Consider the following 26,908-nt stretch of genomic DNA (forward strand, 5'->3'; position numbering starts at 1 on the left):
AGGGGTGTGGTTTCAGTACTCTGCCGCGTGTTAATGCTAGAGAAGAAGTGGAGAGGGAAAACAACCAACCGGGGTGCAGAAACCCCCAAGTCCTGAGCGAGGGTCCCCTCAGGTCAGAAGTCTACTGGTAACGTAAAATAAAGCTAAAGGAAAGGTGAGGAATAAAAACAACTTTAAACAAACATTGGCAAAGCCAATAGGTATCGCCTTTGGGACCTTATACTCCTGGCCACCTCATTGCAGCCTCTTTGGCAGCTTGGTGTTTGGGGGCAGTCACGTGTGATGAGGACAAGGAACAGTCAGGCAGGACCACCCTCACTGATGCAGGTCGTTACCCTGTGTGGTCCAATGGCATTTAGGATTGTGAAGGTCTCTGATGCTGTCGGTGTTCATGAGTCCAAATATATTGAACGGTTTAATGTGTGATGTTTTTATTCTTCACAATTGTGTAATTTTTCACAATGAGTTGCTATTATTTGACCCAAGTAGGTTTCTTACATTAATGTGTTTTCCACATGTCTATTTTGACATGACTGTAATAAAAGCTGTTCCACCAAGTTCACGGTCTCTGTAAGTTCTGTTGATTCCTTGTTTGGGTTGTGTTTGGGCACAGACAACCCCAAGGCTCCCAAGAGGAAAAGGAATTGGCAACTCTACCATCAATGAGAACTTTTTATCGCTGGAATTATGTGGCAATGGAGGGTCAAATTATTGAATTATGTGGCAAGAAAAGGCAAACTATGTAGCATAATGCAGCGCATTGTGAGGCTGTGTGTGGCTACTTTATCATTTGGACATATTTTAACATGACATATGCAAATGTTGTAACTTATTACTACCAGTTGAACACATGAATACAGGCATCAGCAAATGAAAGATGAACAGTTAACTGACCAGTACCAAGCCTGGTGTTTTTTCAGTTAGTTTCGATTCCTTGTAGCTTTAAATATTTTTTGTTAAAATCTGCAGTTTCTGGACTTTGTTGTGAATTATTCGCTAAAAACAGTAAATTACTAATTATACAGAAACATAGAAACTGCAGCCGTTGCAAAACATTCTGCCTCAGGATGTGCTCTGGAAGAAGAGGCAAACTCTATACGGGGGGGTCACTGGAATTATGTGTCAAGGAAGGACTAAATTGTGCGGCTGTATGGGCTAAAAGAGGCAGAAAGAAAAGGCAAGTCATGCGACCTAATGTGGTACATTTTGTGGCACAGCTACTTCATAATGTTGTAATTTTTTCAGGTGTTGACACTTTCTGGGCAAATATTTTATCTTATTAGTACCAGTGTAACATCCAAATACAGTAATAAGCAAGTGACAGATGACTCGACACCCTGTGCATAGGGCCTTCCATTGAACGACAACACAGGTTGCAGCAATTTTAGTAACATTTGATCTATTTGAGCAAGAAATAATTTTTTGATAAAAAGCTAGAGATGATACAGCAGGTGAAGGATTGGGTGGCAAAGAAGCCAAATCTACATTTATGCAGGAAATGCCACAGCTGCAGAATCTCATAATTCCAACGGCTCTGCTCAGCTGTAACCAGTATCATCCATCAGTCTAGCTTGGATCCTGATCCAAGCGCACATTGCAGTTGAAAACGGTTTTCCCTGAAGGCAGCTGGTGGTAAATTGTTTTTTAGGTAGAGCTGGCGTTTGCAGCGCGAAGCGCTGCAGTCTCCAGCGAGCTCTATTGTTAGGGAATTGCTTTGGAAGTGGGACAGGAGATGGGCATGCACATTGCGATTTGAGCAGGTGTAAGCGCACGTACACCCACGCGCTGTGCACATCTCCTGTCCCGCTTCCGAGGCAAGTCAGCCTCCTGCAATCAATCACACACATGCGTGCACACACACACACCCATGCGCGCACACACAGGCACACCCACACGCGCACACACACACCACAGACACACACATGCGCACACGCACACACACACCACCGTCCCCCCGCCCCCACGGTACAACTAAGCCCCACTCACCAAATCGGCGGCCTTAGCCGCCACTCCTGACTTCTTACTTCTGCGGCCACCGCGGGGCTCTCCCTCAGGCATGGGAGCCCGCGTCACCAGTGGGCGCGTGCTTCCCGGAGAAGATGGAAGTCCCTCCCCACGACAAGCGTGACGCTCCCGAACTTCCATTTTTCACCCACAGGAGATACTGTACGCTGTCAATCACGGGTATTTCAGATTTCTTTCCTACAGTGATTGACAGTCAAATCTATCACCCTCACTCTATCTATCTATCTATCTATCTATCTATCTATCTATCTATCTATCTATCTATCTATCTATCGCCCTCCCTTTATCTATCTATCTATCTATCTATCTATCTATCTATCTATCTATCTATCTATCTATCTATCTATCTATCGCCCTCCCTCTATCTATCGCCCTCCCTCTATCTATCTATCGCCCTCCCTTTATCTATCTATCTATCTATCTATCTATCTATCTATCTATCTATCTATCTATCTATCTATCTATCTATCTATCTATCTATCTATCTATCTATCTATCGCACTCACTCTGTCTATCTATCGCATCACCACAGCATCACTCAGCACCACCGCAGCATCACTCAGCACCACCACAGCATCACTCAGGGGCACCACAACATCACTATGCGCTACCAAAGCATCACTGAACGCCACAGCATCACTCGTTACCACCACAACATCAATCAGCGCCACAACAGCATCAATGTGTGCAACCATTCAACAACAACTGGTTCAAATATGTTCTCTCAATGTTTCAAGCTTTATTACAAATGTCACAAAAAGATGTTAATATTTCACTTCTGTTCTTGGATTTTCCTCACAATAAAATACACTGAACATAATCTTCACAAAAGTTATGTACAAAAGTTTAAGCTATTGCCATTATAAATTACAAAAGTTTTTATTTAAGTATTACTTATTAAAAAATAAATAAAAGCCATTGTTATTTGTAATATCAATACTTCTAAGTCACGTAAATACAGCACATATTGCATTACAAATGCTATAGGTGTCACATTTGCGAAAGTTAAAACTATTGGCATTGTAAATGAATAAGCTATTAATTTTGCTATTTTCTAAACCAACACATAAATAACAAAAATTGTAATTTACAAGACCAATAGCTCAAACTTTCCTTATGTGAGACCTATTGCATTGCAAATGCTTGTTTTAATATCTGCAGAATTGAATTGCTACGTAGGATTAGCATTGTTTATGTGGGTGTGACTGTGTTTATTTAGTTCAGTGGGAGTTCCTACTGGGTTTTCAGAATTTCTTACTATTTTTTTCTGATGTCCATGCGTAGTGAAAAAATAGGCATTTGCCAAATATCCTGTAAAAAACTTTTGTAAATGGCTAACTGGAATTTTGTTGAAAGGATATCACCCAGGTAAAGAAACATTGGAGACCTGGATTATATACAACTGCTCTCAAATTGTGGTAATAGTGACAATAGCAAGTGGTTCCCCCCATGCACACTTCTTTTCTATAAAATATGTCACAAAGAAAGCTTTCCAGCATAATATTAATTTGGGTAAATTTGTTTTATTTCATGCACTAAATACTAGGCAAAGCAGGACACACTTCCTGGAATGAATGCATTCTTCTGGCCCAATTGCATTTCCACTCAGTAAGAAAATGTAAACAAAGCTTCAGAGTCTCATTAAACATGGACTCGGGTGCTTTGGACGCTTCTCAGCGCCTCTCTTTCCCTTCCTGTTGGAAGAAGCCCTGGGGTGTCTGTGGTCATTTTCCTTTTACATTAAGGAAACGGTTCCAGCTGTGAGTGTTTTGTGTTCCCTGTTAGAAGTGCGGGGGCTCTTAGTGTCATGAATCCATCAGACCTCCATACCTTGGACTGTGTGACAGATCTCAGCTACATTCACCTGATTGATGCATTTGTCATTGCAGGCACTGAGGTTGATGCTGTATAATGGCTGACGGAAGCAGCCCAGAGACCGCCTGGGATGTGATCTATCGTTGTTTAGAAGAACTGACTGGACAAGAGTTCAAGCTCTTTAAAACTCGGCTCCAAGACTGCGCGGTGGAACCTGGACAGGTCAAGATCCCAAGATCACGACGTGAAGATGCGGACCGCATGGATACCGCGAAAACTATGATTGAATATTACGGTGATCAAATGGCCTTCAGAATCACCCAAGATGTACTGAAGAAAATTCCCAAAATGGACCTTCTGGGTGATTTTGTAGCTGCAACACAGAGATGTAAGTCTCCGGATGTTGTACTGTGCCCGTGGAGCTGAGCAATGCCTTCTTGTTCAACTTTTAATGAAAAAGTATGAATTTTAATTGCAAGAATTCTGAAACTCAATATTAAGGAGAACTTTGGGTCTGTGGATTCACTGTAGTTCTTGGTCAAGTCTTTGATTGTGATATATTATGCATTGTTTTATTGTTTAATTTATTTGTGGACAATGTGTCTATAATTCCTCAGCCATGCTGTGATGACCCTGGTGAAAGGGTTAAGGGTCACCTTATGTTAGATTTGGGGGTCTCTAGTTGGCACAGGTAGGTACTTGTGACAAGCAGGGACCCTCTCCTCTAGTCAGGACAAGGGGATTACAGACCTAAAATAACCCCTGCTCACCCTCTAGGTTGCGTGGCGTGAGCAGTCAAGGTTTATTTCAGAGGCGTTGTAAGTTAAGCAGTTGTGACCACATACAGTAACCCAGTGACAACACTACAAATGGACACCACACAGGTTTTATATAAACAAGCACTGGCGTTGCCAATAGGTCTCGCAGTAGGAAAGTTTGAGCTATTGGTTGTGTAAATGACAAAGCCCTTTATGTATTCTAAATGATAACAACAGTGAAAGGCATTGTTATTTGCCATTGTAATAGTTCCACCTGTCGTACTGCGCGATCTATTGGCAACGTGAGTGTTGTTCGTGTGTGAGTGGCGTTGTGTGTGTGAGTGGCGTTGCGTGTGTGAGTGGCGTTGCGTGTGTGGCGTTGCGTGTGTGAGTGGCGTTGCGTGTGTGAGTGGCGTTGCGTGTGTGAGTGGCATTGCGTGTGTGAGTGGCGTTGCGTGTGTGAGAGGTGTTGCCTGTGTGTGAGGCGTTGGCTGTGTGATTTGTGTTGCCTGTGTGAGTGGCATTGCCTGTGTGAGTGGCGTTGGCAGTGTGAGTGGCGTTGGCAGTGTGAGTGGCGTTGCATGTGGCAGTGGCGTTGCATGTGTGCGTAGTTGAGTGGCGTTGCATAGTTGAGTGGTGTTGCGTTGTTTAGTGGCGTTGCATGTGTGAGTGGTGTTGCATGTGTGAGTGGCGTTGCATGTGTGAGTGTCGTTGCGTAGTTGAGTGGTGTTGCGTTGTTTAGTGGCGTTGCATGTGTGAGTGGTGTTGCATGTGTGAGTGGCGTTGCGTAGTTGAGTGTCGTTGCGTAGTTGAGTGTCGTTGCGTAGTTGAGTGGCGTTGCATAGTTGAGTGGCGTTGCATAGTTGAGTGGCATTGCGTAGTTGAGTGGCGTTGCGTAGTTGAGTGTCTTTTAGTAGATGAGTGGCGTTGCGTAGATGAGGGTGAGGTGTTGAGGGTGAGTAAGGATGAGTGAGAGTGAGGGTGAGTGAGGTGTTGAGGGTGAGTGAGGAGTTGAGGGTGAGTGAGGTGTTGAGGGTGAGTGATGGTGAGGTGTTGAGGGTGAGGTGTTGAGGGTGATTGAGGTGTTGAGGGTGAGTGCGGGTGAGGAGTTGAGGTGGAGGCGTTGAGGGTGAGTGAGGGTGAGTGTGAGGTATTGTCATTGAGTGTGAGTGAGTGTGAGTGAGGGGGTGTGAGGGTGATGGGGGGTGATGGTGAGGGTGTGTGAGCGTGAGGGTGTGTGAGTCTGAGTGTGAGTTATTGTCATTGAGTGTGTGTGAGTGTGAGTGAGGGGGTGTGAGTGTGTGAGTGTGAGGGTGAGGAGTTGAGGGTGAGTGCGTGTGAGGGTGACTGTGGAGTTGAGGGTGAGTGAGGTGTTGAGGGTGAGTGAGGTGTTGAGGGTGAGTGAGGTGTTGAGGGTGATTGAGGGGTTGAGGGTGAGTGAGAGTGAGTGAGCGTGAGGGTGAGTGAGGGTGAGTGTGAGTTTGGGTGAGGTGTTGAGGGTGGGTGAGGGTGAGGCGTTGAGGGTGAGTGAGGATGAGTGAGGGTGAGTGAGGAGTGAGTGTGAGTTAGGGTGAGGGGTTGAGGGTGGGTGAGGGTGAGGGGTTGAGGGTGAGTGAGGATGAGTGAGGATGAGTGAGGGTGAGTGAGGGTGAGTGAGGGTGAGTGAGGGCGAGTGAGGGTGAGTGAGGGTGAGTGAGGGTGAGTGAGGGGTTGAGGGTGAGTGAGGGTGAGTGAGTGAGGGTGAGTGAGGGTGAGGGGGAGGACCCAGGACCTAATTGGGACACAGACTGGCATTTCTGCTCCAGGCGACTAAGAAGCGGCCACAGAGAGCCAAACGATAAAAGCACAACTAACGAGAGGCTGAAATTGTACTTGAATATTCTGCCCGCGTTGCCTTGTTCCTTTTGAAAAGGAGATACCAACGCTGAGCGCTGAGATACAGCGTGGCACTTCCTAGCATTTTCGTGGACCTCAGTCGCGTATTCTGCAGATGCGTACAGAAAATGCTCGTCTATAGATCCCAACATGGGAGTAGAAAACGGAACATGGGGACTGAACCACCACCACAACGGACACGACCATCTGTCGGGCCAACCCGAACCGTTTGCTGCAAATGGCGGCATGTGCGCTGCAAAACAAGGGGGTGGGGGGCTGCAGCGCACAGCCCACCCCTCCAAAGCAATCGACAGAAGAAGCATGGCGTCCTTTTCTGACCCAGGTACACGCGAGAAAAGGGCGCGCGTGCAAAACGAAAGCAGACGCCTTTCACGATGTTGATAAACACGATTGATTTTTGCCATGCATGAAAAACCATGAATGGAGGGAGAGGGAGCCAGCGAGCAGCCAGCCAGGCGGTGGAAGCGGTGCGAGCACTCGGACAGGAGAAACGCGACGTGCACCAGAAACAAAAAAAATGAAACGCCGGATGGGGGCGGGAAAGCCTGGTGGGAGGCGTGAATGCGCGAGGGGAGGCAGGCGGATTGGGAGAGAAGCCTGATGGGGGCGGGAGAGCCTGGTGGGTGGGCGTGAATGAGGGGAGGACTGGGCTGGGCTTGCATGCGGATTGGGAGAGAAGCCTGATGGGGGCGGGAGAGCCTGGTGGGTGGGCGTGAATGAGGGGAGGACTGGGCTGGGCTTGCATGCGGATTGGGAGAGAAGCCTGATGGGGGCGGGAGAGCCTGGTGGGTGGGCGTGAATGAGGGGAGGACTGGGCTGGGCTTGCATGCGATGCGCGTGCATGTTGACGGGCACTGCATGAAAACCGCGGGCTGAAAGCCCTTTGGTTTGAAGAGAAAATAGCCGACTTGAATTCTCCCCATTTCCCATTCCTGCGGAATGGTAAAGGCTCGACCTAAAAATAAGTAGACTTTATATAGAGTTACCACAAGACCATAAACAACAAAAATACACACTATGATTTCTTTAAGATGGTAGATTTAAGCTTAGTTCAGTTCAGTTCTTAGATGCAACACTCTGAGTCAGTGTACCTTAAGTTGCGTTGCGCTTCCACGACAAGCAATGTCGCAGCGATGGGAAATACGGCAAAGTCAGGTGCAAAGAAATAAAGATGTGAAGACCTTCCAGATACGGTGCGCTTCACGGGGATGCGAGAAACTCTCAGTTCGATGCATGGACTGCAGCGGGAACACCCTTACGATGCAACGGCAACAGCTCCAGCGGCGACGGTCTTCTCCATGATGCATGAAGCTTCCGCTCGATGCGACAACTACAGCGGCGACATCCAAGATGCGACGGCAGCAGCTCAGACGGCGGCGCGCTTCTCGGGGATGCGAGGTGCTCTTGGTTGATGCGGTGCAATGCGATAGTTCCAGCGGCGACACCCTCTGGCTTCGGAGTTGCGACGGCAGGTACAGCGAGGGCGACGCGCTCCGACCTCGTTGCGAGATTCTTCTCCTGATGGGGTGCAGTGCGACAACCACAGCGGCAACACCCTCCTTCATCGGAGTTGCGGCAGCAGCGACGGCGACACACTTCTTCTTCGTTGCGGCACGCTTCTCTCCGATGCGGTGCAGTGCGACAGTTCCAGCGGCGACACCCTCCTTTCTCTGGAGTTGCGACGGCAGGCACAGCGATGGAGGCAAAGAGTTAACTTCCTCACCTCCTTCCGTCCGACAGGAAACAACGTCAGCCACCAGAGGGCCGGACGAATGGGAATGGAGGAGAAGACCGGAAGAGGTGAGACAGCCAGCTTTTAGGGTTTTGACGCAAGAGGAAGGCGGGATCTGGAAGAAGAACCAGGAAGACGCCGAAAACCACAAGAGGAAGACGGAGAACCAACCGGAGTCTGCAGGAAACGAGAGAACCGAGGATACCGCTCAGCGTGAAGAAGAAGGGGAGGACGTGGACCGCTGGTGTGAAGACTGGTGGACGCCTCCGGAGGACGCTGAAAGGTTGCCGCAACTCTGGAGAGTTGCGGCAGATGCGGTGAGTGGGTCAACTGGGGAGAGGGGCTGGAAGGGAGGGCACGCAATCCCTGAATCTGCACTACCCTAGCCCCGAACCTACACCACCCTAGCCACCATCTTTAACCCCTACCCGGTTTTTCCTTGTGTCAGTGAGAACCCTTATTTGAATAGTGCCCGCAACTGCATATTGATTTTGTTTATGATTGGACATTTGAATAAGTGCTCGCAACTGCGATACTGAGATTAGTTATTGTTTGGGCACAAACTGCTCTTTATGATTATTGGCCCGCTTAGAACTGTATGCCCTAGGATTTCAGGGGGGGAAACTACTTTGTTATAATTTTGACTGAGTCCTCACTATCCCCGATCAGAAGCCAGGGGGACTATATACATATACCCCGTTCAGGAACAAAGAACCTAGTTTTTCTTTTCAAATAATAAGGCAAGATAAATTCCTTCCACCTTCTGCGTCTTCTTTGCACTATGTGTGTGATGACGGCAATATACATACAGACAGGACAGTCCACTGACCGCTCTTTCTTTCTTTTGGAGACACTCCGGGAGGCCACCCAGACCCCGAACAGCCGGAAGAAGACGACAAAAGGACCAGATATCTCCTCAACCCGTTGTCGTGCAGGCCTCAGCCTGGCCCGCTAGTGCAAGGGGTTCGCCCTTCTGCGCACGAAGTCCTCAGACCCAAAGGAAAAAGTTGGCATGGAAACTGGAATTGCAAAACATAGAATTTATTAAACTTCATGAAGTGGTGCTAAAGTTCAGACAGTACCCTTCGGCACTATGAGAAGTAGCACAATGGGCTACCGGACACATGGTTTATTTATACCCAAACAGGGGCTCAAAAGAAGGCGGTACAAAGCACAAAAGCACATTTTATGTCCATACAAGGTAATATCGAGAAGCAAAATCGATCAGTGGGAGGAGTTAACAGTTGTGGGGTCCCGGCTAACACATTCCAATCTAGGGCTAACCATTAGCAGATGCGGACCCTAACGGTCAGCGGCAAAACACAGAGATGCTATTATTAGAATGTTGCCGGGCAGATTCAAAGGCCATGAGCAGAAAGATAGGACAACGCACATGGTCGACATGAGGCAGCGTGTGGCAGACAAAATGGCTGCCCTGAATTCAAAATGGATGCCGCCAAACGTCAAGATAATGGCTAAAACTCAATGTCTTTTGCTAACGCTCAACTCAATCCACGTTATAATACAACATCGTGACCAGCACCTCTTTACAGCTACCCAATAACATCCTGACTTTTTATTTATTTATTTATTTGATTTATATAGCGCACTATAACCCAGAGGTCTCTAAGCGCTTTGTCAGGGTCCGCTAGGCAATACATAAGGATACATCTGGTTGCAGATTAAAGACCACCCCACGCTTGCTGGAAGAGCACAGTTTTTAATTTCTTGTCTCATCTCATTTCTTGTCTCATCTCTGTAACTCTCAATCAAACAACACCATTCAACCCACACTACGGCCTCCGAGTTTCTATTTCAGCCCATCCCACCGACAAGGCCAAAAACAGCAGCAGGCATTTCCAAACAACTCTGGGGAGCTGGGGGATGACGTCTGTTGTCCCTGAGACATCAGCAGGAGGCAAGCTCTTTTACAAGCCCTTGGAGATCTTTCACAAGTTGAAAGCACAGTTACAAAGTTCCTTTCTCCTTCCTTTGGCAGTAAGGCAACCACTGCAGGCCAATCCCCAAAGCAGCACTTCAGCTTGGGAATAGTCTCTCCTCAGTTTCTTCAGGTTCCTCTCCTCAGTAAAGGTTTCTTATTGTAGTCCAAAAGTGATCTAATTTTATGGGATCAGGGTCCCAATATTTATACCCAGAAATCCTTTGTTCTCTGAGGGGAGAGGGGCCTTTGCCCAGTCCAAACCAGTTCTGAAGCACTCTGTTTACCAGACTTCTCCTATTCTTTCGCAGGGCATGCACATCAGACGCCCCCACAGGAGGTGGAGCCAGCACTGTGGAATGCAAGTAGAATCATGGAGCACTCCTTCTCTTCTTTCAGTGTGCAGGGCAGAGACATCAGCCGCTCCCCAGGGGGTTGAGCCAGTATTGTGGAAGGCAGGCACAGTCCTATTCAGAGTTCAGTTGCACTCCTCCCTCCCATCAAGATGCAGATCTCTTTATTCACCACTGGGTGACTCAGCCTGTCTCCTCGAATTCCCCAGCCCTGTCACTCACAAAACCAGACATAGGAATACACAAACTAGCAGAGGCAGGTTGGAATGGTTAGACAAGCAAATACCTACTTTCTAAAAGTGGTATTTGCAAACACAGAACATTAAAATAAACTTTTCTAAAAGATGTATTTTATTATTCTGAGTTCAGGCATACTAAACTCGAATTTCTACCATGTTCTCTGAGCCTGTTAGGATTATAATTTGTACCAATTCTAACAGCCCATTCTGGCCTATAGAGAACAGGTAGCCTTGCAATAGTGAAACATGAAAATGGCTGTAATTCACTATTAGGACATGCCACACACACCAGGGCTTGTCCTACCTTATACTTACAATGCACCCTGCCCTTGGGCCTACCATAGGGTTGACTGATATAAAGAAAAGGGAAGGTTTAGGGACTGGGAAGTGGGTGCACTTGCCCATTCAACATGACAGTACCAGGCTGCATGCAGGCTCTGCAATGGCAGACCTTAGACATATTTTAGAAGGCTGCTTCTGTGGGTGGCACAACCAGTGCTGCAGCCCCACTAGCAGCATTTGGATGACACGCCCTGGCACACTCAGTGCACTATACCAGGGTCTGATAAGTGAACTAAAATAGCCAAACATGGAATCACTAATCCATACATCAATTTACAATAGGGAGCACTTGCACAGTGGCACTGGATAGCAGTGGCACAGTGCCCAAAGCATGTAACACAGCAGAAATACATGAGGCAACAGCAAAAATGGAAGGGAAAGCCACGACAATGGTGCCAGGTCTAACACCTCACAAGAGTACAACATTTCAATCGGAGGAGAAGATACATGGAGAGTGAAGAAGGGGGCTGTTTTGTTGGTCACTGGGGCGACGTTTTGCTGTTACTTAGTCATCAGTCAGGTTAGTAGCAGAGGGCGTCATTACTTAACGTGCAGGCCACTGAATAGCAGAAATTATGAACCAGAGTCAGAGCCAAAAATTGTTATTCGGCTAGATAATAGCCATAAAGGAGCAAAATAATACATTGTTTAACGAAGAATGAACATGATAACATTTTAGTCAACATAATCAATACCCAGAAATTCATTTTCCAACAATACTACGGAGCCGAACTGCAGAGGAGATACACCTATAAACCATAAAACAAATGAATTCATCATTGAAAAGAAATATGTGGCATAATGCGGGTTGACACTTTCTAATGTTTAAAAATCTTAATAATGGTTTTTAAAAAGTGAGACTCGGGTTAAGATAAAGTTAACAGAAAAACATAAAGTGCAGAGTGCTCTGTGCAGAAATTGAGTTGCATGACACAAATATAATTTAGCATCACAATATGCATCACTTGGGTACGAAACCAACAAGAAAGCAATTCCCAAACTGAACCTAATCAAGTAAAACGCTTTGTCTTGATTAAAATAAAAGGAAAGATAAGATTCAATTTGTGGGGAGATAATTAGCAATGAGTGGTCTACAACCCTCTTTTTGACCATCTCCTGGCTGTCTCTTACATTCTTCAAGTATAATAGGAAGTCATTTTTGAGCGTATCTTTTGGAATTGCAGATATCTTTCCAGGTCTATTAAAACAATCCTGCAATCCCAACTTCTCCAGTTGATCTTGCAAATAGGAGAGCCAGGGATTAATTTTTACACAATCCAAGATTATGTCACGGTTCAGGGCTGGTTCCTCTTTTACCCGATTGCTAGGCCAAAGCATCAGAGGTGCTAGTTGCATACGAGAGGACAATGGTATTACGCCCAATTCCTTATGGCACATAATGTCCAGGGTACTTTTGGGTAGTGTCAGCGCACGTCTTAACATGATATTCCCAGCTCTCTGGAGACCCAGAGAGTTGGTGCAGCCCCAGACTCCAGCGCCATATAGAGTGGCGGCGCATGTTCGTGCGTTATATATGTCAATGATTGCTTTTATGGGGCGAGAACCAAATTTTTTTGTAAATCTAAAAATGGCCTCCTCATTTTTTTCATTAAAAAGAATGCCTAAATAAGAAAAAGTTGGCACCTGGCACAATATTTCATTGTTTATATAAAATGTATTAGTTTTAGATGGTGATTTACCAGGTACCATAACATGCGATTTTACAACATTCGTTTTTAACCCAAGATCACTCATCAATACATTAAAACTGGTTTCAAAGTTTTTGTAGGCCCACCTCGGTTCTTGACATTAGGACACAGTCATCAGCATATAACAACGCTGGTAAAGACCTACGGCCTATTGTGGGTGGGTCTACATTTCCCGTTCTGATGTGACTTTCTAGGTCATTTATGTATAAACAGAATAGGAATGGAGCGAGTACGCATCCTTGGCGAACCCCACAGTCCATCTGGGTGTGGTAAGCTCACCATCTGCTCCATATTGTACTCTTCCTGTGACTCCCTGATGCATTGCGGCTAAAAAGTGGATGATAGATTGATCAATGCCCATGAGCTAAATTTTCTCCCACAGTTTCCCCCTCTGCACCCAGTCAAAAGCAGACGTCAGGTCCATAAACCCAAGGTATAAGGACCCTGACGTAGCCATGGTATACTTGCTAATGACCAGGTGCAGGTTGAGAAACTGTTCTACAGTGCCCAGGCCTTTCCTGAAGCCGTATTGGACATTGGAAAATTTCCCGTTTTCTGTTATCCAAGTCTCCAATCTGTCCAATATTATTCGTCCCATAATCTTGCAGGAACTGTCAATTAGTGAGATCGGTCGATAACATTTAGTATCCGACCTGTCTCCTTTTTTAGGTCTTGCGTAGTGATGCAGTGCGAAAGTGCTGTCATCGCTTTGAGAGGCATGCAGTATATACAGTAGCATGTAAGCTTCGTGGAAGCTCCGCCCACTCTCTGCCCATTGGCTTTTGTCTGAAATGCTGCCTTCCGATTGGTTTGAGGCTTCTTAATCCCTCCTCATTCGTCACTTGTATCCTTCCACAGGTACCTGCCACTTTACTTCCAATAGTATTTTTCATCCCCTGCCTTCCCCCTCCCCTCCTGCAGTCTGTGACTTCTCAGACAACACCAGCCCCCCCACTCTCGTTTGTGCCTTCTTCCCACCCGCAGTTCCGATTCTAATGCAATAGGACTCAAGTAAATGCAAATCATATTGCATTTTCAATGCTGGCTTATAAAGTTCTTCCTGTGAGGTAGGAGGCGGATTGAATATCCTGGTATGCCTCGCATTTGCGTCTCGCTGGTATTTCAACGAGCTTGCTGGAGCTCCGTTGTTATCTCTTTTAAGTGCAGCCTGCTATCTCGCGCTTTCAGTTTTACAATTGTGCCAAATGCAGCGCCCGATCATTATCTAAGAGCTTAGTGGAGCTTCGTTGTCATCAGCCCGGGGGAGGGGGCAAGTCCTTGCCAGCACCGGAAGGGCCGTGCAGGGCCTACCCCCACGTCACGAGCTGCTGCTTCACACAGTCAGCAGGTTCTCACTTCAATCAGGCTCTACCGGTTGTTCCTCTGCGTGGCTGCAGTGCTTTAAGGGAATCTGATCCGAAGCGCCGACCTCCCCGACGGGGACCACCAAGGTCTTCCGCTCCGGATCTGCACGTTGTGCATGCCACCTCTCCCTCCTGGAGTGTCCAGTAAAATGGCATAGCATTAATTAACCAAACAAGGGACACAAGGCAGGTTTGTTTACTCTATGCACTGTTCACGCCTGTGACTTAGCGGCATATGTAGATAATTTTCAAAAAAGAAATGTAGGTAGGATTAGCAAATTTTATTTCGAATACCACTTATTCGCGAATCTCAAATTGCGATTCGCAAATAAGGAATACCTTCTCATTTATTCCTATGGGCTAGAAGGCCCATAGGAATGAGTGGGAAGACATTCTCAATTTGCGATTCTCAATTAGAGAATCGCAGATTGAGAATGCAATTTCAGGGTTGTAAGGGTGCCAATAGGACACCCTTTTGCACCCCTGAAATTGACATGTGTGCACATGTGGCCCACATGCAGGCCCTAAAGGCATGTATGTGACCCACATGGCACTTTGCAAAATGCCAAAAAGTGAATTTTTCAAAGAAATCGCAAAATTCCACCAACCTGAAGTTGGTGGTATTTTGCGATTCCTTAAGCCAAAAGTCGCACAACTTGGGTGCTTCCTACATTGCATTTAAGGAACCGCAATTTGCGATTTCTTAAATGCAATAACAAAATAAGGAATTGCAAATTTTTGCGATTCCTTATTTTGCATGTGGGTTTTTGTGTGCTACATAGCACACTGCCCTAATTGCGATCGCAAATGCTGAAATTATGCAAATTTAACCCTTTTCAATGCGCAATTAGGCTTCCCACATTTGGCTCTTAATGTCTAAAAGTACAGGGATAGATGCATTTGTCAGAAAGGATTAGAGTGCCTTCATTTTTTCTTGGGGCTGGTTACCTTCTTAAAGGGTCTCTAAAGTTACTTTCTGGGATGGCTGTCTTCAAGGAAATCATCTTAGAACATTGGAAGCGTGACCTCAAACAGTGGGCGACTGCGAAAAACAGACTGGCATTCTAATACTCCATGTAGTATTGTAAAGCTGTTTTTGTGACTTCGTGAGGCTCCAATAATTATCAGATACTCGTGTTAAAATTGCTGAAAGTTGAAATGTTCGTTTTTTAGGTCTCGTGCTACGCAAAGCACAAGCGTTGCATAGGAGGGGCCCTAATGCCATCGGCAGAGCTTTTGCAGCAAAGAAGTGCATGCGTTGCATTGCTTGCAATGCAACAAGTGCACATCTTGGTGATTTCCTTTTGGGAGCGCGCAGCACCATATGGTGGCGCCATATTGTCGCGCGCTCCAGAAAGGAAATCGCCCATGCCCCCTCCCCCTGCTGCCAGCCTGCCACTTTCACCGCTGTGCGGCGTGGCCAATGTCTGCTGTGCGATGCACGCGCTTCTCCTCCTGCTGCCGGCAGCCCTGCTGTGCTTTTTTTTATTTTCATTTAGCGGCCATCAATGCTTGTTTTATATATATAAGCAACTAGTCATGAGCATAAACATTCAAAGTAACTCCGTGGTGAATACGCCATCAAAAACTTGGCAAGCATTGCTGGGGATCGGTTTTCACACCCACCAGTTTGTCAATTTACATTGAACTCAAGACATACATTTTTTACGGCTGCTTTGTAAATCATCTTAATAGCATTCTCACAACATGACGTCAGAAAATGTACCCTCTCTTTGCGAGTAACTTGACGCCCGTGTCTAACTGCTGCTCATTCATCAGAGGCAGGGGCGGTGGGTGACATTTGAAAGTGGTGGGGCGCAAAGTGATTTGCATACAGCACCGTAGCGAGCGAGCTCGAACCCCAAAAGGGGGGTTTGGGGGGATAACCCCCCCAAGAAAATTTTGAAAAAAAAGAAGAAAAATCGTGCATTTTCAAGCAAATTTGAGAAAGCAGGAAGGTTAATAAAGCAATTGTGAAAGTGCAGGTATTACATTAATAGATGGCATAACATAGGTAGCTGCTTATTCAGTATAACCACAGAGCTTCATACATTCCGTCCTAATATGCTCAGGTGCTGAATTCAAACTATAAGACTTTAAATAAATACCAGCTTGAAATACCATGTTTTAACAGTGTGGCTCATGCTTGCACCATGCACAGCTTGAGGCAATTAAATAAAGGCACTAGTGTAGCATGCCCAGGCCAGTCCGAACATTTTGATGAACTGGGGCAAAAACTAAGGGGCAGAGCCATGAACTAGAGACTCTGGTTTCACTTCTAGCTTTCGAGCATGACCAAACTGTGACACTCTGGGCAATTACTTTTCTACACTGTGGCTTGTTATCCATGATAATCAATTTTGAGAGAATCTTAAAATGATTCAATTCAGGATGCACACTGTACAAACAATCAAACATCTCTGTTGTATATGGTAGGCCATAGTATTGCTCTATATATAACAACAAAGGCTTTCATATGAGAAACAAGACAACTGACTTGCCTCGAGTCATTAATACAATTGTCAGAGAAGACGTGTTGTGGCTCACTCACCTTAGTAAAAGCAGACCACTCAGTGCAACGATACAGTCTAAAGAGAACCAATCCAAAAAATACTTTAAAAAATAAATAATGCAAATGTTCATAGCTCTGCCATAAATAAAATGATAGTTAGCAACACTTGCTGCAGGACTGGAGTTACAGGTTGTGCTAACAGCTGTTCATGCAGAGCAGATTTTCCAGACAGGATGCAACACAGGGGCAGCCCAGAATTATGAGACCGGACCATATCCGTCTTACAGTATTGGGGTTATTTGTCAGGTAGGAGATGCTTGGGTGTTGTGGGATTATGGGGTCTCAAGGCCTACGTGTGCCCACTGCCCATCCTAGTCAGTTGCAAACTTGGCTTGGTAGCGTGGGCATGGCCTGTTTCTTAGAACAGGCTGTGAGAACACTAACTGCTGGTATCGTATGTCATAATGTCACTTGACGGACTTGTAAAATGCATAGCAAAATGAGATCCTGGCATTCTGTCTTGTTTTCTTGTATGAAATCACAGCTATAATACACCACAGTGCATGAGAGAGCAGGGGTAGTCTTACAAATGCAAGAATCTCACAGCCAATGGGCTAACATGAACACTCTTTGAAAAACCACCAGGCTAAGAACGATTTTATTTACTAGAACAAAGAGAGCAGCAGTTGAATCTGTGTTAAGAAACACCGAGAAAGGGGGAAACAATGCATTGCCAGCCTTCTTCTTAAGAACAATTTGATGGGAGTTAGGGGAGGGCCTTCAACAGCCCTGTGATATGCCTTGTACAAGTGCAACAGGTTGAACATATAGAAATAAGACACCTGCCAAAGGAACGCAACTGGTAGGGAGTGACCACTATTTGCTCAATACCAGGTAAAACAACATCTCATATTAAGGATAATTGAAACTCTATCTGCAGATTAAACATGAAATTAAGCCCTACCTCTGTGAGATTCCGCAGAGTTCCACCCACCTCTAGTTTCATGTATAGCCCTAGGCCGGATGCTCATATTACTGTCAAGCATAATCATTGGGGGACAGTGTACACAACCGCAGAACTGTGTTCTGGCATGGTTGACAGGGTGAATTGTCATCCAAAGTAACTTTATTCACAGGTGCCATAAATACTTTTGTCTGAAAGTCATGCATCCTACAAAAATCCCCTTGGAAGGCCAGAACGAGGCGCACACGGGAGAAACAGGATATGTACCTTGGGAACATTAAACCATCATAAATATTTGTACTGTAAACAATACATAATGTATCGATATGTATCAAACATAGGCAATGTATAATTGTACCTATTAGTTTTATTTTTTCCCTTCCTCTTTATATTTATTTATTAATGTTTTCACACCAGATTACCTTGCTTCAATAACATATTTCTTTTTATTCCATATGGCCTTGTACATATATGATTTACTTAGACAACAACCTAAATGTAAATACATATGTGGCCTTGATATCTATATGATTAAAAATGTATGTAGCTCTATTTCCTTGAAATAATAAAGTTCTTTGAATTAAAAAAGTAAAGTTGAATGAGCATTTGGACTAGCAGGGCCTCTTGGAGCTATGCCGATGACGTCACTGGTCAGGCAAGGCTTGCTTTCAATGTATCTGTCCAAAGTTTAAGAACTATTTATTGTACATTTCAAAGGCTTCAAATGAAACGGTTCGAAAATCCACATTTGCCTGAAAATGTCTTTTATTCAAATCATTTGAAGGAAATCTACATTTCTTTCTACAAAAATCACCAGATGCCTATCTGTTACCCCTCCCCCGATTTCACAATATTCTGTCATCCACTTCAGATTCTGTCCCCTACTTTCTCATCTTTCTCTAGAGCCTGTTACCCGCTCCTCCTTTTCTCATCTCACCCCTTACACGTCACTTTCAACCTTGTTTATTCCCGTGGTGGGCATGCCCTTCATTTCTCGTTTTCTTTCTATCCCCCACTCTTTACAAGTTCCCCTCTGGTTTATTTTACATCCACCCATCTCTCTGTCTCATTCTACACTTTGTCACCAGTTGTGTTTTCCAACTGGTTCGAGCCTCATGTAATTGGATGTAAATCCCTTGAAGCAGTCAGTGGACGTGTGAGAGCCTCGGCTCATTGAGTGCACTCTACAGCGCTTGGCTAATGCTGGTCATTTCTTTGGATTAAAGCGCCAAGAAGCTGAAGGAAGCGCTGGCATGTCTGCTATGTCCTGCCACCCCAGGGCAGCACCTGGCACCACAGCCGCTGCACAGACCAAAGAGGGCTTCCCTCGAGCCCCCGGGATAGTAGAAACATTCTTGTTTTTATAATACATTTTGAACTCGAAAGATCATTAAATGTACTATAGATGCTACTCGTGCTCTGTGGGAAGGACTTGGCTAAGTTCACGTTTGTACTAGACATTTTTTAGTGCATCTACTACAAGACAAAGTAGTAAACGATGCGGCAGTGGAAGCCCTCCTTGCATCGTGAGTCAGGGCGGCGAAGGCGGCAGCAGGGTGGCCTGCTCCCTCACCTTCTCTCATATTCACAAGCACCTCTCACCAGAAGCAGCGCGCACGGCATCCCTCTCAAATTCGCACAGAATGGTGTGTAGACAGCAGCACTGCAAGCTTCCAAGCTGAGGAACCGGGTTCGAGTCAATATGAATATTGCAGATCATTCTGGAAAGGTTGCAGTTTTCTCGGTTCCTCTGTTGTTATAATGGCGCTCTTACAGAAAAAAACAAAATGCTAAAGCCACAAGGAATATGTGCATCAAACTCTCTGGGAGAATAGCCACTGCTCGGTCATAATAACAAAGCTGTCTGGTTTACAACATAAATTTCTGGCAAAGCCAGTAGGTCTGGTGTTGGCTGCCAACTTTCTAGCTGTGCCAGTGCTTGTTCTGTCATAGCTTTAGTAAACATTATTGTTGGGGATCTGCGGAGCCCTGCCAACATGAAAAATAAAAAAAACATTGGCTAAAAGCAATGCATTTTTTTGATCTCCAGAATCACACACTGTCAGTTGTCATAGTAGTTTGTCGGCCGCACTGGTGGAAGCTACTTTGTGTGCTGATGTGCTCTATGGGAAAGAGTAGAATGCTGTCACTCTTTGTGAAATTAGGTAATGGCTAAAGGGGATGGTCCATTGCCATTCTGAAATGTGAGAACGACACAATAGCAGACCAATGGATGTAGAGGATGCATTAAAAGACCCTATATGTTAGTATATAACTTTAGTAAAATCAAAAGGCCTCACCTAACACCAAACTTAAAAAATAACAGTAAAAGGGTATGCTACCCATTTCGACACACCATTGATCGGTTTCATTATATTTGTATGAATCATAGCATTTTCCTAAACTTCCTCCTCTCATCAAGTAACCGCCCTTCTAATGTCGCTAGTAAAGCGGCTTAGCTTGTATCCTTCATTTTAAGACCGGTTTGTCATCTGCAGAAGATCTGATGCGACGTCATGAGAATAATATTAATGCAAATGGATGTAACACTTTTCCTTTGCATTCACACCATATTACAGATGTGTGCACAGTGGAGATGGAGCGGCCAAGAGGTGCATTGTCAGTGCTCCAGATTGAGGGGATCCCTGTTAGTCGTCAAACCGCCCCTCCCGGCCCCGAAAGATTCGTATACCGGGGTTAAAGAGGCCCCCTGGCCTCCCCCTCCACGCAGGTGACGTAAGTGCTCCTTTAAACTAACGTTGGGTCTCCGGCTGCAAGTGAAAGGCAGATCGGTGGCTTCAAACAGCTGATCTGCATTTGACTGATTCCCTGTTCAGAGCAGCGCTGTAAGTTCGCGCCTGCACCCTGAACTGTGTATTTGCTGTAATAGGCCTCCGTCACCCCCCCCCCCCCCCCCGGTTGTGCACAGCGAGTGAGACAATGACATCTATCTGTAATGCTTCCCAGGGGTCACCAATTGGTATCCGGCCTGGAAATAATAAGCAAGTTGTCAAAGGTACTTTGGTCACCCATTTCCAAACAAGTCTTAAAACAATACTCTTCTCCGTGGCTTCCTTACATTTTAGACATGATTGCTGTGTACATCTGTCCCGTCCTACAAATGAATAGGAATTGTCAAAGAATGTATGTTTTACACTGTCTTTCTTGGTCTCCTGTACTTGCCATGATGTGATCTGTGTAATGTAACTGGTGCTCATGTGAACTGTGAAGCGCTTCAATTCCTTCGAGTCAAGCTCGCGCTATATAAATCTGCACTCACCGTCTTCGGCGGAAACTTTCCACAACTTCTGCTCCTCTCGCAGCCCCTCCAGGGAGGACTGACACCGGAACCGGGGTCGCGCTCGCGCCACTCTGCCCCCGCCCACCCATGCGCGGCATCCAATAATGGATGTTGCGCGGTGGACCAGCCAATCCTGGCGCTGCATGCAGCACCAGGATTGGCTAGGGGGGCACACTGTGTGCTCGCCCTGGGCAGCCTGTGAAAACCCGGCCCAGCTGAAGCCGCATCCCGGCCCCTTCTCTATGCTTGCTGGCATCGGCGCATGCGCGGGCAAATCTCAGCCCAGGAGTCTCATGCGCACAGTCCTGGCCTGCTGCAGACTGTCACTCAAGCAGCTGCAGCAGACCAGCACGCCCCCCCCCCTGCGCACTCCGACCGCACAACGATTGACGTGTCACTCCCACGCTGCTTGTGAAGAAGTCACGTAATTACTTAGCTCAGCTGCAGTGCCACGGTGCGTCCAGGGCTTAGTGGGGCTACGCCCCTACGCCCCAATGGACGCACCGCGGCTGATCAGAGGTAAAGTCGGGTACTCTCTGTCTCACCACTCTACTGACTATGAATCCGTTGGAAGCTTCGAGTTGAAAAAATGAACAGGTGCATATGACTGCTTGAGATGTGTTGAAAGCCGGAGCAATTAAAACAAGAAAAGGTGGTATAACTTTCAAAACATATGAACTGCCCAGACATCACTCCGTAAAGTGAGCGCCACTGTTAGCCAGAAGATTAAATTACATTTCCCCTTTCGATGAGTTAATACTCTAAGGGGAATATTACCAAGGGGGGAGATAGACAATTATCGCCGATTTAGCGGCCGTTTTCGGCCGCTAAGCGGCAATAATTCTATCGCCCTACTAGCAAGCTGTCGCTAACTGATGTTAGCAACAGCTTTTAGGCGATAGTGAGCGGTTTAGGGCCCGCTTTGCATGTCAGCGATATTTATCGCTGTAGGAAGGGGGAGGCTCTAGTTGGCGCAGTGCAACACTAGCGACAAGCAGGGACTCTCTCTTCCTCGTCAGGGCTGAGGGTTACCTTCCAGACAACCTCTGCTTACCCTCTAGGTAGTGTGGCTTAAGCAGTCGTAGGCTAATCTTTGGGGCACATAGGGTTAAACACTTGCAACAGTACACCTTTACAACCAACCCACCACACAACGAGACCAGACTGTATTCTGTAAAAATATATATCTTTATATAGATTTTAAGCAGGCTTGTGAATACAGTCGATATACTTTATGAAAACGGTTGCAGATTACTTGATTCAGGTTACCACAGTTCTTATAGCAGTTCTCTTGAGGCCCGTAGGCCGGTGTTACTCAAAGTTCTTGTGCAGCCGGCGGCTTCCAGGGGATCTGTCCCACGTCGCGTTGCCTTCCCGGGGTCGCGGATTGTTGCGGCTCTTCGGCCGAGCAGGTCACTGGTCGTCCGGGGCAGCGGTGTTCTGTGGCGGCAGGGTCCTCTCCTCGTCGTCCGCTCCGCCCCTGGAGACGACGGCTGTGCGGCGGTGACAAGTGGCAGTACGGTCCCCAAGTGCAGGACGTACCCGGCCAAATGTCGGTGCAGCTGTGGGCTCACAGCTGGGCTGTCGGGCAGGCTACCGACCTTGTGGATTCTCGTAGGGCAACTGCCCGTCCTTGCAGGTGAGTGACTGCTCGCTATGCAGTCTCCTCGAGAGCTCGGACCGGACGGGTCCTCCTTCCCTTTTCTCTCGGGCTCCCTGTGCAGTTGCGGTCACGGTGTTCGGGCCAGCGGCGGCTGGTCCTTGCTTTGCTCCCGCTGTTGCTGTGGGCCCCGGTCACGGTGGTCGGGATGACGTTGATGCCTTAGAGGAGATTCCTCTTTGTCGATACTGCGGCGATGGTCAGCACCCGCAGTCGCTTTCTTCCGAGGGGGTTAGCGTCCACTGGTCCTGGGACGCTGGTCAGGGGGCAAGTTCAGTGGCAAGCCCTTGGAGATCTCTTTAGCAGAGTTTGGCACAAGTAAAGCAAAAGTCTTCTCGTAGTCTTTTCTCTTGTCTCTCCTTCAGCAGCAAGGCACCAGACACAGGCAAGAGTCAGCACCCCTCCTTGTCTTTCACGGTCCTTCTCGTCGGGCAGAGTCCTTCTGTGGCCCAAACCGGATCTAACTTTCAAGGAGCAGGGCTCCTTCTTTTATAGGCCAATTCTTTTGTTCTCGCAGGCCAGGGGGGCCTTTGCATAGCCACTCTCAGTTCTGGAGTACCCCGGCGGGTGTACTCCGGCTTCTGCTTTCAGTGTGAGGGGCAGGCGCATCAGACGCCCCACAGGAGGTGGAGCCAGCATTGTCCGGACAGGGGTGGCCAGAGTACCTTGTTGATGGGGGCTTCGCCCTTCCTGGGCCAGGTGCCGGCAGAGTCATCCGCCGCTCCCCAGGAGGGTGGAGCCAGCATTGTGGTGGCCGAGCACAGTGACAGCTCGAGTCAAGAGGCACTCCTACCTCCCACTAAGGTGTAATCTGCGCATTCACCACCTGTCATCCCTCCAGCCCTGTCACTCACACATCCCAGACAGTCAGATACACATACCAGCGGAGGCAACTGAAATGGTTAAGCAAGCAAATGCTAACTTTCTAAAAGTAGCATTTGCAAACCCAGGATACTAAAGTAAACTTGACTACAAGAAATATCTCATTATCCTGAGTTCAGGCATACTAAACATGACTCACTACCATGCTCCTTGAGCCTGCGGGGATTATAGGGTGTAATAATCCTCGCAGCTCAGTCTGGCCTAATGGAACAGGTAGCCTTCAGTAGTGAAATACGGTCTTCGTGGTAAGTCACTACTAGGACATGCCACGCACATCAGGGCTTGTCCTACCTTACACCTACAACGCACCCTGCCCGTAGGCCTACCATAGGGGTGACTAATATGTAGTCAAGGGAAGGGTCGGTGCTGGCAAGTGGGGACACTTGCCCAGCTAGCGTGACGGTACGAGACCGCACGCGGGTTCTGCGGTCGCAGTTCCCAGACACATCTTTACGGCTGCTTCGGTGGGTGGCGCAACCAGCGCTGCAGGCCCACCAGCAGTATTGGCATCTACAAGCCCCGGCACTCTCTCGTGCACTTTACTAGGGACTAACAGTAAATCCAATGCACCAATCATGGATACCAATCGTATGTACAATTTACAGTAGGGAGCACTTGCACTGCGGCACGGATCAGCCGTGGCGCAGCGCCCTGAGTATCGGAAAACCAGCAAAACATCGGAGGCACATCAGCAAAAAGTGGAAGGGAGACTCACGCCAAGGTGCCAGGTCTAACATGTGTCCCCTCCAGCTGAAATGTGGGGGGAACTACCCTTCCCCAGGGAGTTCCACGTCACTAAGGCAGAAAAATCTGGACAGACCGTCAGCGTTGGCGTGATCGGTGCCAGGGCGGTGTTCCACCGTAAAGTCCATACTCTGTAGAGAAATGGACCACCTCAACAGTTTCGGGTTCTCACCCCTCATTTGCATCAACCATCTGAGGGGCCTGTGGTCCGTCTGAACTCGGAAGTGAGACCCAAACAGGTAGGGTCTTAGCTTCTTCAGCGCCCAAACCACAGCAAATGCTTCACGCTCTATTGCACTCCACCTACTTTCCCGTGGAAGTAACCTCCGACTTATGAAGGCTACGGGTTGGTCAAAGCCCTCCTCAGTCATCTGTGAAAGAACAGCCCCTACACCATGCTCTGAAGCGTCTGTTTGCACAATGAACTCCTTGGAGAAATCGGGGGCCAGGAGCACGGGCGCCGTGCACATGGCAGTCTTCAGGGTGTCGAAAGCCTTCTGACAGGTGTCAGTCCAAATCAAATTCCTGGGCTGCTTTTTCGAAGTCAGCTCTGTCAAGGGGGTCACGATCGTGCCATAGCCCTTGACAAACCTCCTGTAATACCCAGTGAGCCCCAGGAAGGCTCTCACTGCAGTCTGGGTCTTGGGGGGTTCCCAAGCCAGGATGGTTTCGATTTTGGGCTGCAAGGGGGCTACCTTGCCACTCCCAACTTGGTGTCCCAAGTACACCACTGAACCCTGCCCAATCTGGCACTTGCTTGCCTTGATTGTGAGGCCTGCTCTGCGCAGGGCCATCAACACTTCACAGAGGTGTCGCAGGTGTTCGGGCCAGGTGCCGCTGAACACCGCGATGTCATCCAGGTAGGCGGCACTGAACTCGTCCAGTCCAGCCAACACCTGGTTGACCAATCTCTGAAAGGTGGCAGGGGCATTCTTCATTCCAAATGGCATAACCCGGAACTGGAAATGCCCATCTGGTGTAGAGAATGCCGACCTCTCCTTTGCCCCATCGGTCAAGGCGATCTGCCAGTACCCAGACGTCAAATCAAACGTGCTGAGAAACCGGGCAGCCCCTAGCCGATCAATGAGCTCGTCAGCTCTGGGGATGGGGTGCGCGTCAGTCTTCGTGACTGAATTGAGTCCTCTGTAGTCCACACAGAACCGTAGTTCGGGTGTGGCTCCCGGCGCAGCAGCCTTCGGCACCAAGACCACGGGGCTGGACCAAGGACTGCTGGAAGACTCAACCACCCCGAGGGCAAGCATCTTGGAGACCTGCTCCTTGATGCAGGCCCGTACCCTGTCAGTTACCCGGTAAGCCTTATGCTTCACCGGTAAGCTGTCTCCAGTGTCCACATCATGGACGCACCAATCTGTGACACTCGGAACTAGGGAGAACAGGTCTGGAAACTGCCCCAGCAACTGGCGGCAGTCCTCCTGTTGTTCGGCGGTCAGGGAGGGTGAGAGGTTAACTCCATCCACTGACCCATCCTTCTCACAGGCCACCAAGAGGTCAGGAAGAGGCTCTGACTCCTCCTCCATTCCGTCATCGGTTGCCAACAACATGCCCACTTCGGACCTTCGCAAGTGGGGCTTGAGGCGGTTGACATGTAGGACCCGCAAAGGGTTCCTGGGCGTCTTCATGTCCACCAAGTATGTCACGGGGCTCTTGCGCTCCACAACCTCAAATGGTCCTGTCCACTTATCCTGAAGGGCACAGGGCTCCACTGGGGCCAAGACATACACCTCCTGTCCAGGCTGAAGCTCGACCAGAGTGGCATTCTGATCGTACCACCGCTTCATCTCCTCCTGGCTCGCTTCCAGATTTGCCTCGGCAAGTTGTCTGAAGCGCCTGGTTTGGTTTCTGAAGGCCAGCATGTAGCTATATACATTCTGGGGAGGTTTCCTGGGAGATTGCTCCCAGCCTTCCTTTACCAAACTCAGTGGTCCTCTCACGGGGTGGCCGTACAGCAGTTCAAAGGGGCTGAACCCTAGGGACTTCTGTGGCACCTCGCGATATGCAAAAAGCAGGCATGGCAAGAGGACGTCCCACTTACGCCTCATCGGACCTTCCAGGCCCATGATCATGCCTTTGAGGGTTCGGTTGAATCTTTCAACCAACCCGTTACCTTGGGGATGGTAGGGTGTGGTGAACTTGTACGTCACGCCACACTCCTGCCAAAGGGACTTCATATATTTCGATATGAAGTTGGTCCCCCTGTCGCTCTCCACCTCTAGAGGGAATCCTACTCGTGAGAAAATTCCCATCAGTGCACGCCCCACCACGGGAGCCGTCACTGTCCTCAGAGGGATGGCTTCAGGGTACCGGGTGGCATGGTCCACCAAGACCAGGATGAACCTGTTGCCCATGGCTGTCTTGGGGTCCAGAGGCCCAACGATGTCAATACCCACTCGCTGGAATGGCGTACCGACCACAGGGAAGGGTTGGAGGGGAGCCTTGTTCTTCCCTCCCGTCTTCCCACTTGCCTGGCAAGTCGGACAGGTTCTGCAATAAGCATCTGAGCTCTTATGCATTTGGGGCCAGTAAAAGTGGGTGACAAGCCTGTCATAGGTCTTGTCCATCCCCAAATGTCCTGCTAAAGGCACATCATGAGCCAGACCCAGTAGGAAGGCTCTGAACTTCTGGGGTACCACCAGCACACGGGCTGACCCAGGT

The 26,908-nt window shown here is 47.8% G+C and overlaps 1 protein-coding gene across 1 annotated transcript in view; it reads left to right on the forward strand.

Moving 5' to 3' along the window:
• The window catches only part of LOC147693195 (NACHT, LRR and PYD domains-containing protein 12-like), a 1,166,314-nt gene that overhangs the window by 60,957 nt on the left and 1,078,449 nt on the right, over positions 1-26,908 (forward strand). The window contains exon 2 of the mRNA XM_086933618.1: positions 3,915-4,228. Within this exon, the coding sequence (XP_086789744.1) occupies positions 3,937-4,228 (292 nt within the window). The 5' untranslated portion in view covers positions 3,915-3,936. The remainder of the gene's footprint in view (positions 1-3,914; positions 4,229-26,908) is intronic.

Source organism: Lissotriton vulgaris, chromosome 8 (genome assembly GCF_964263255.1).
Source record: "Lissotriton vulgaris chromosome 8, aLisVul1.2, whole genome shotgun sequence".
In the NCBI taxonomy this organism is placed as follows: domain Eukaryota; kingdom Metazoa; phylum Chordata; class Amphibia; order Caudata; family Salamandridae; genus Lissotriton; species Lissotriton vulgaris.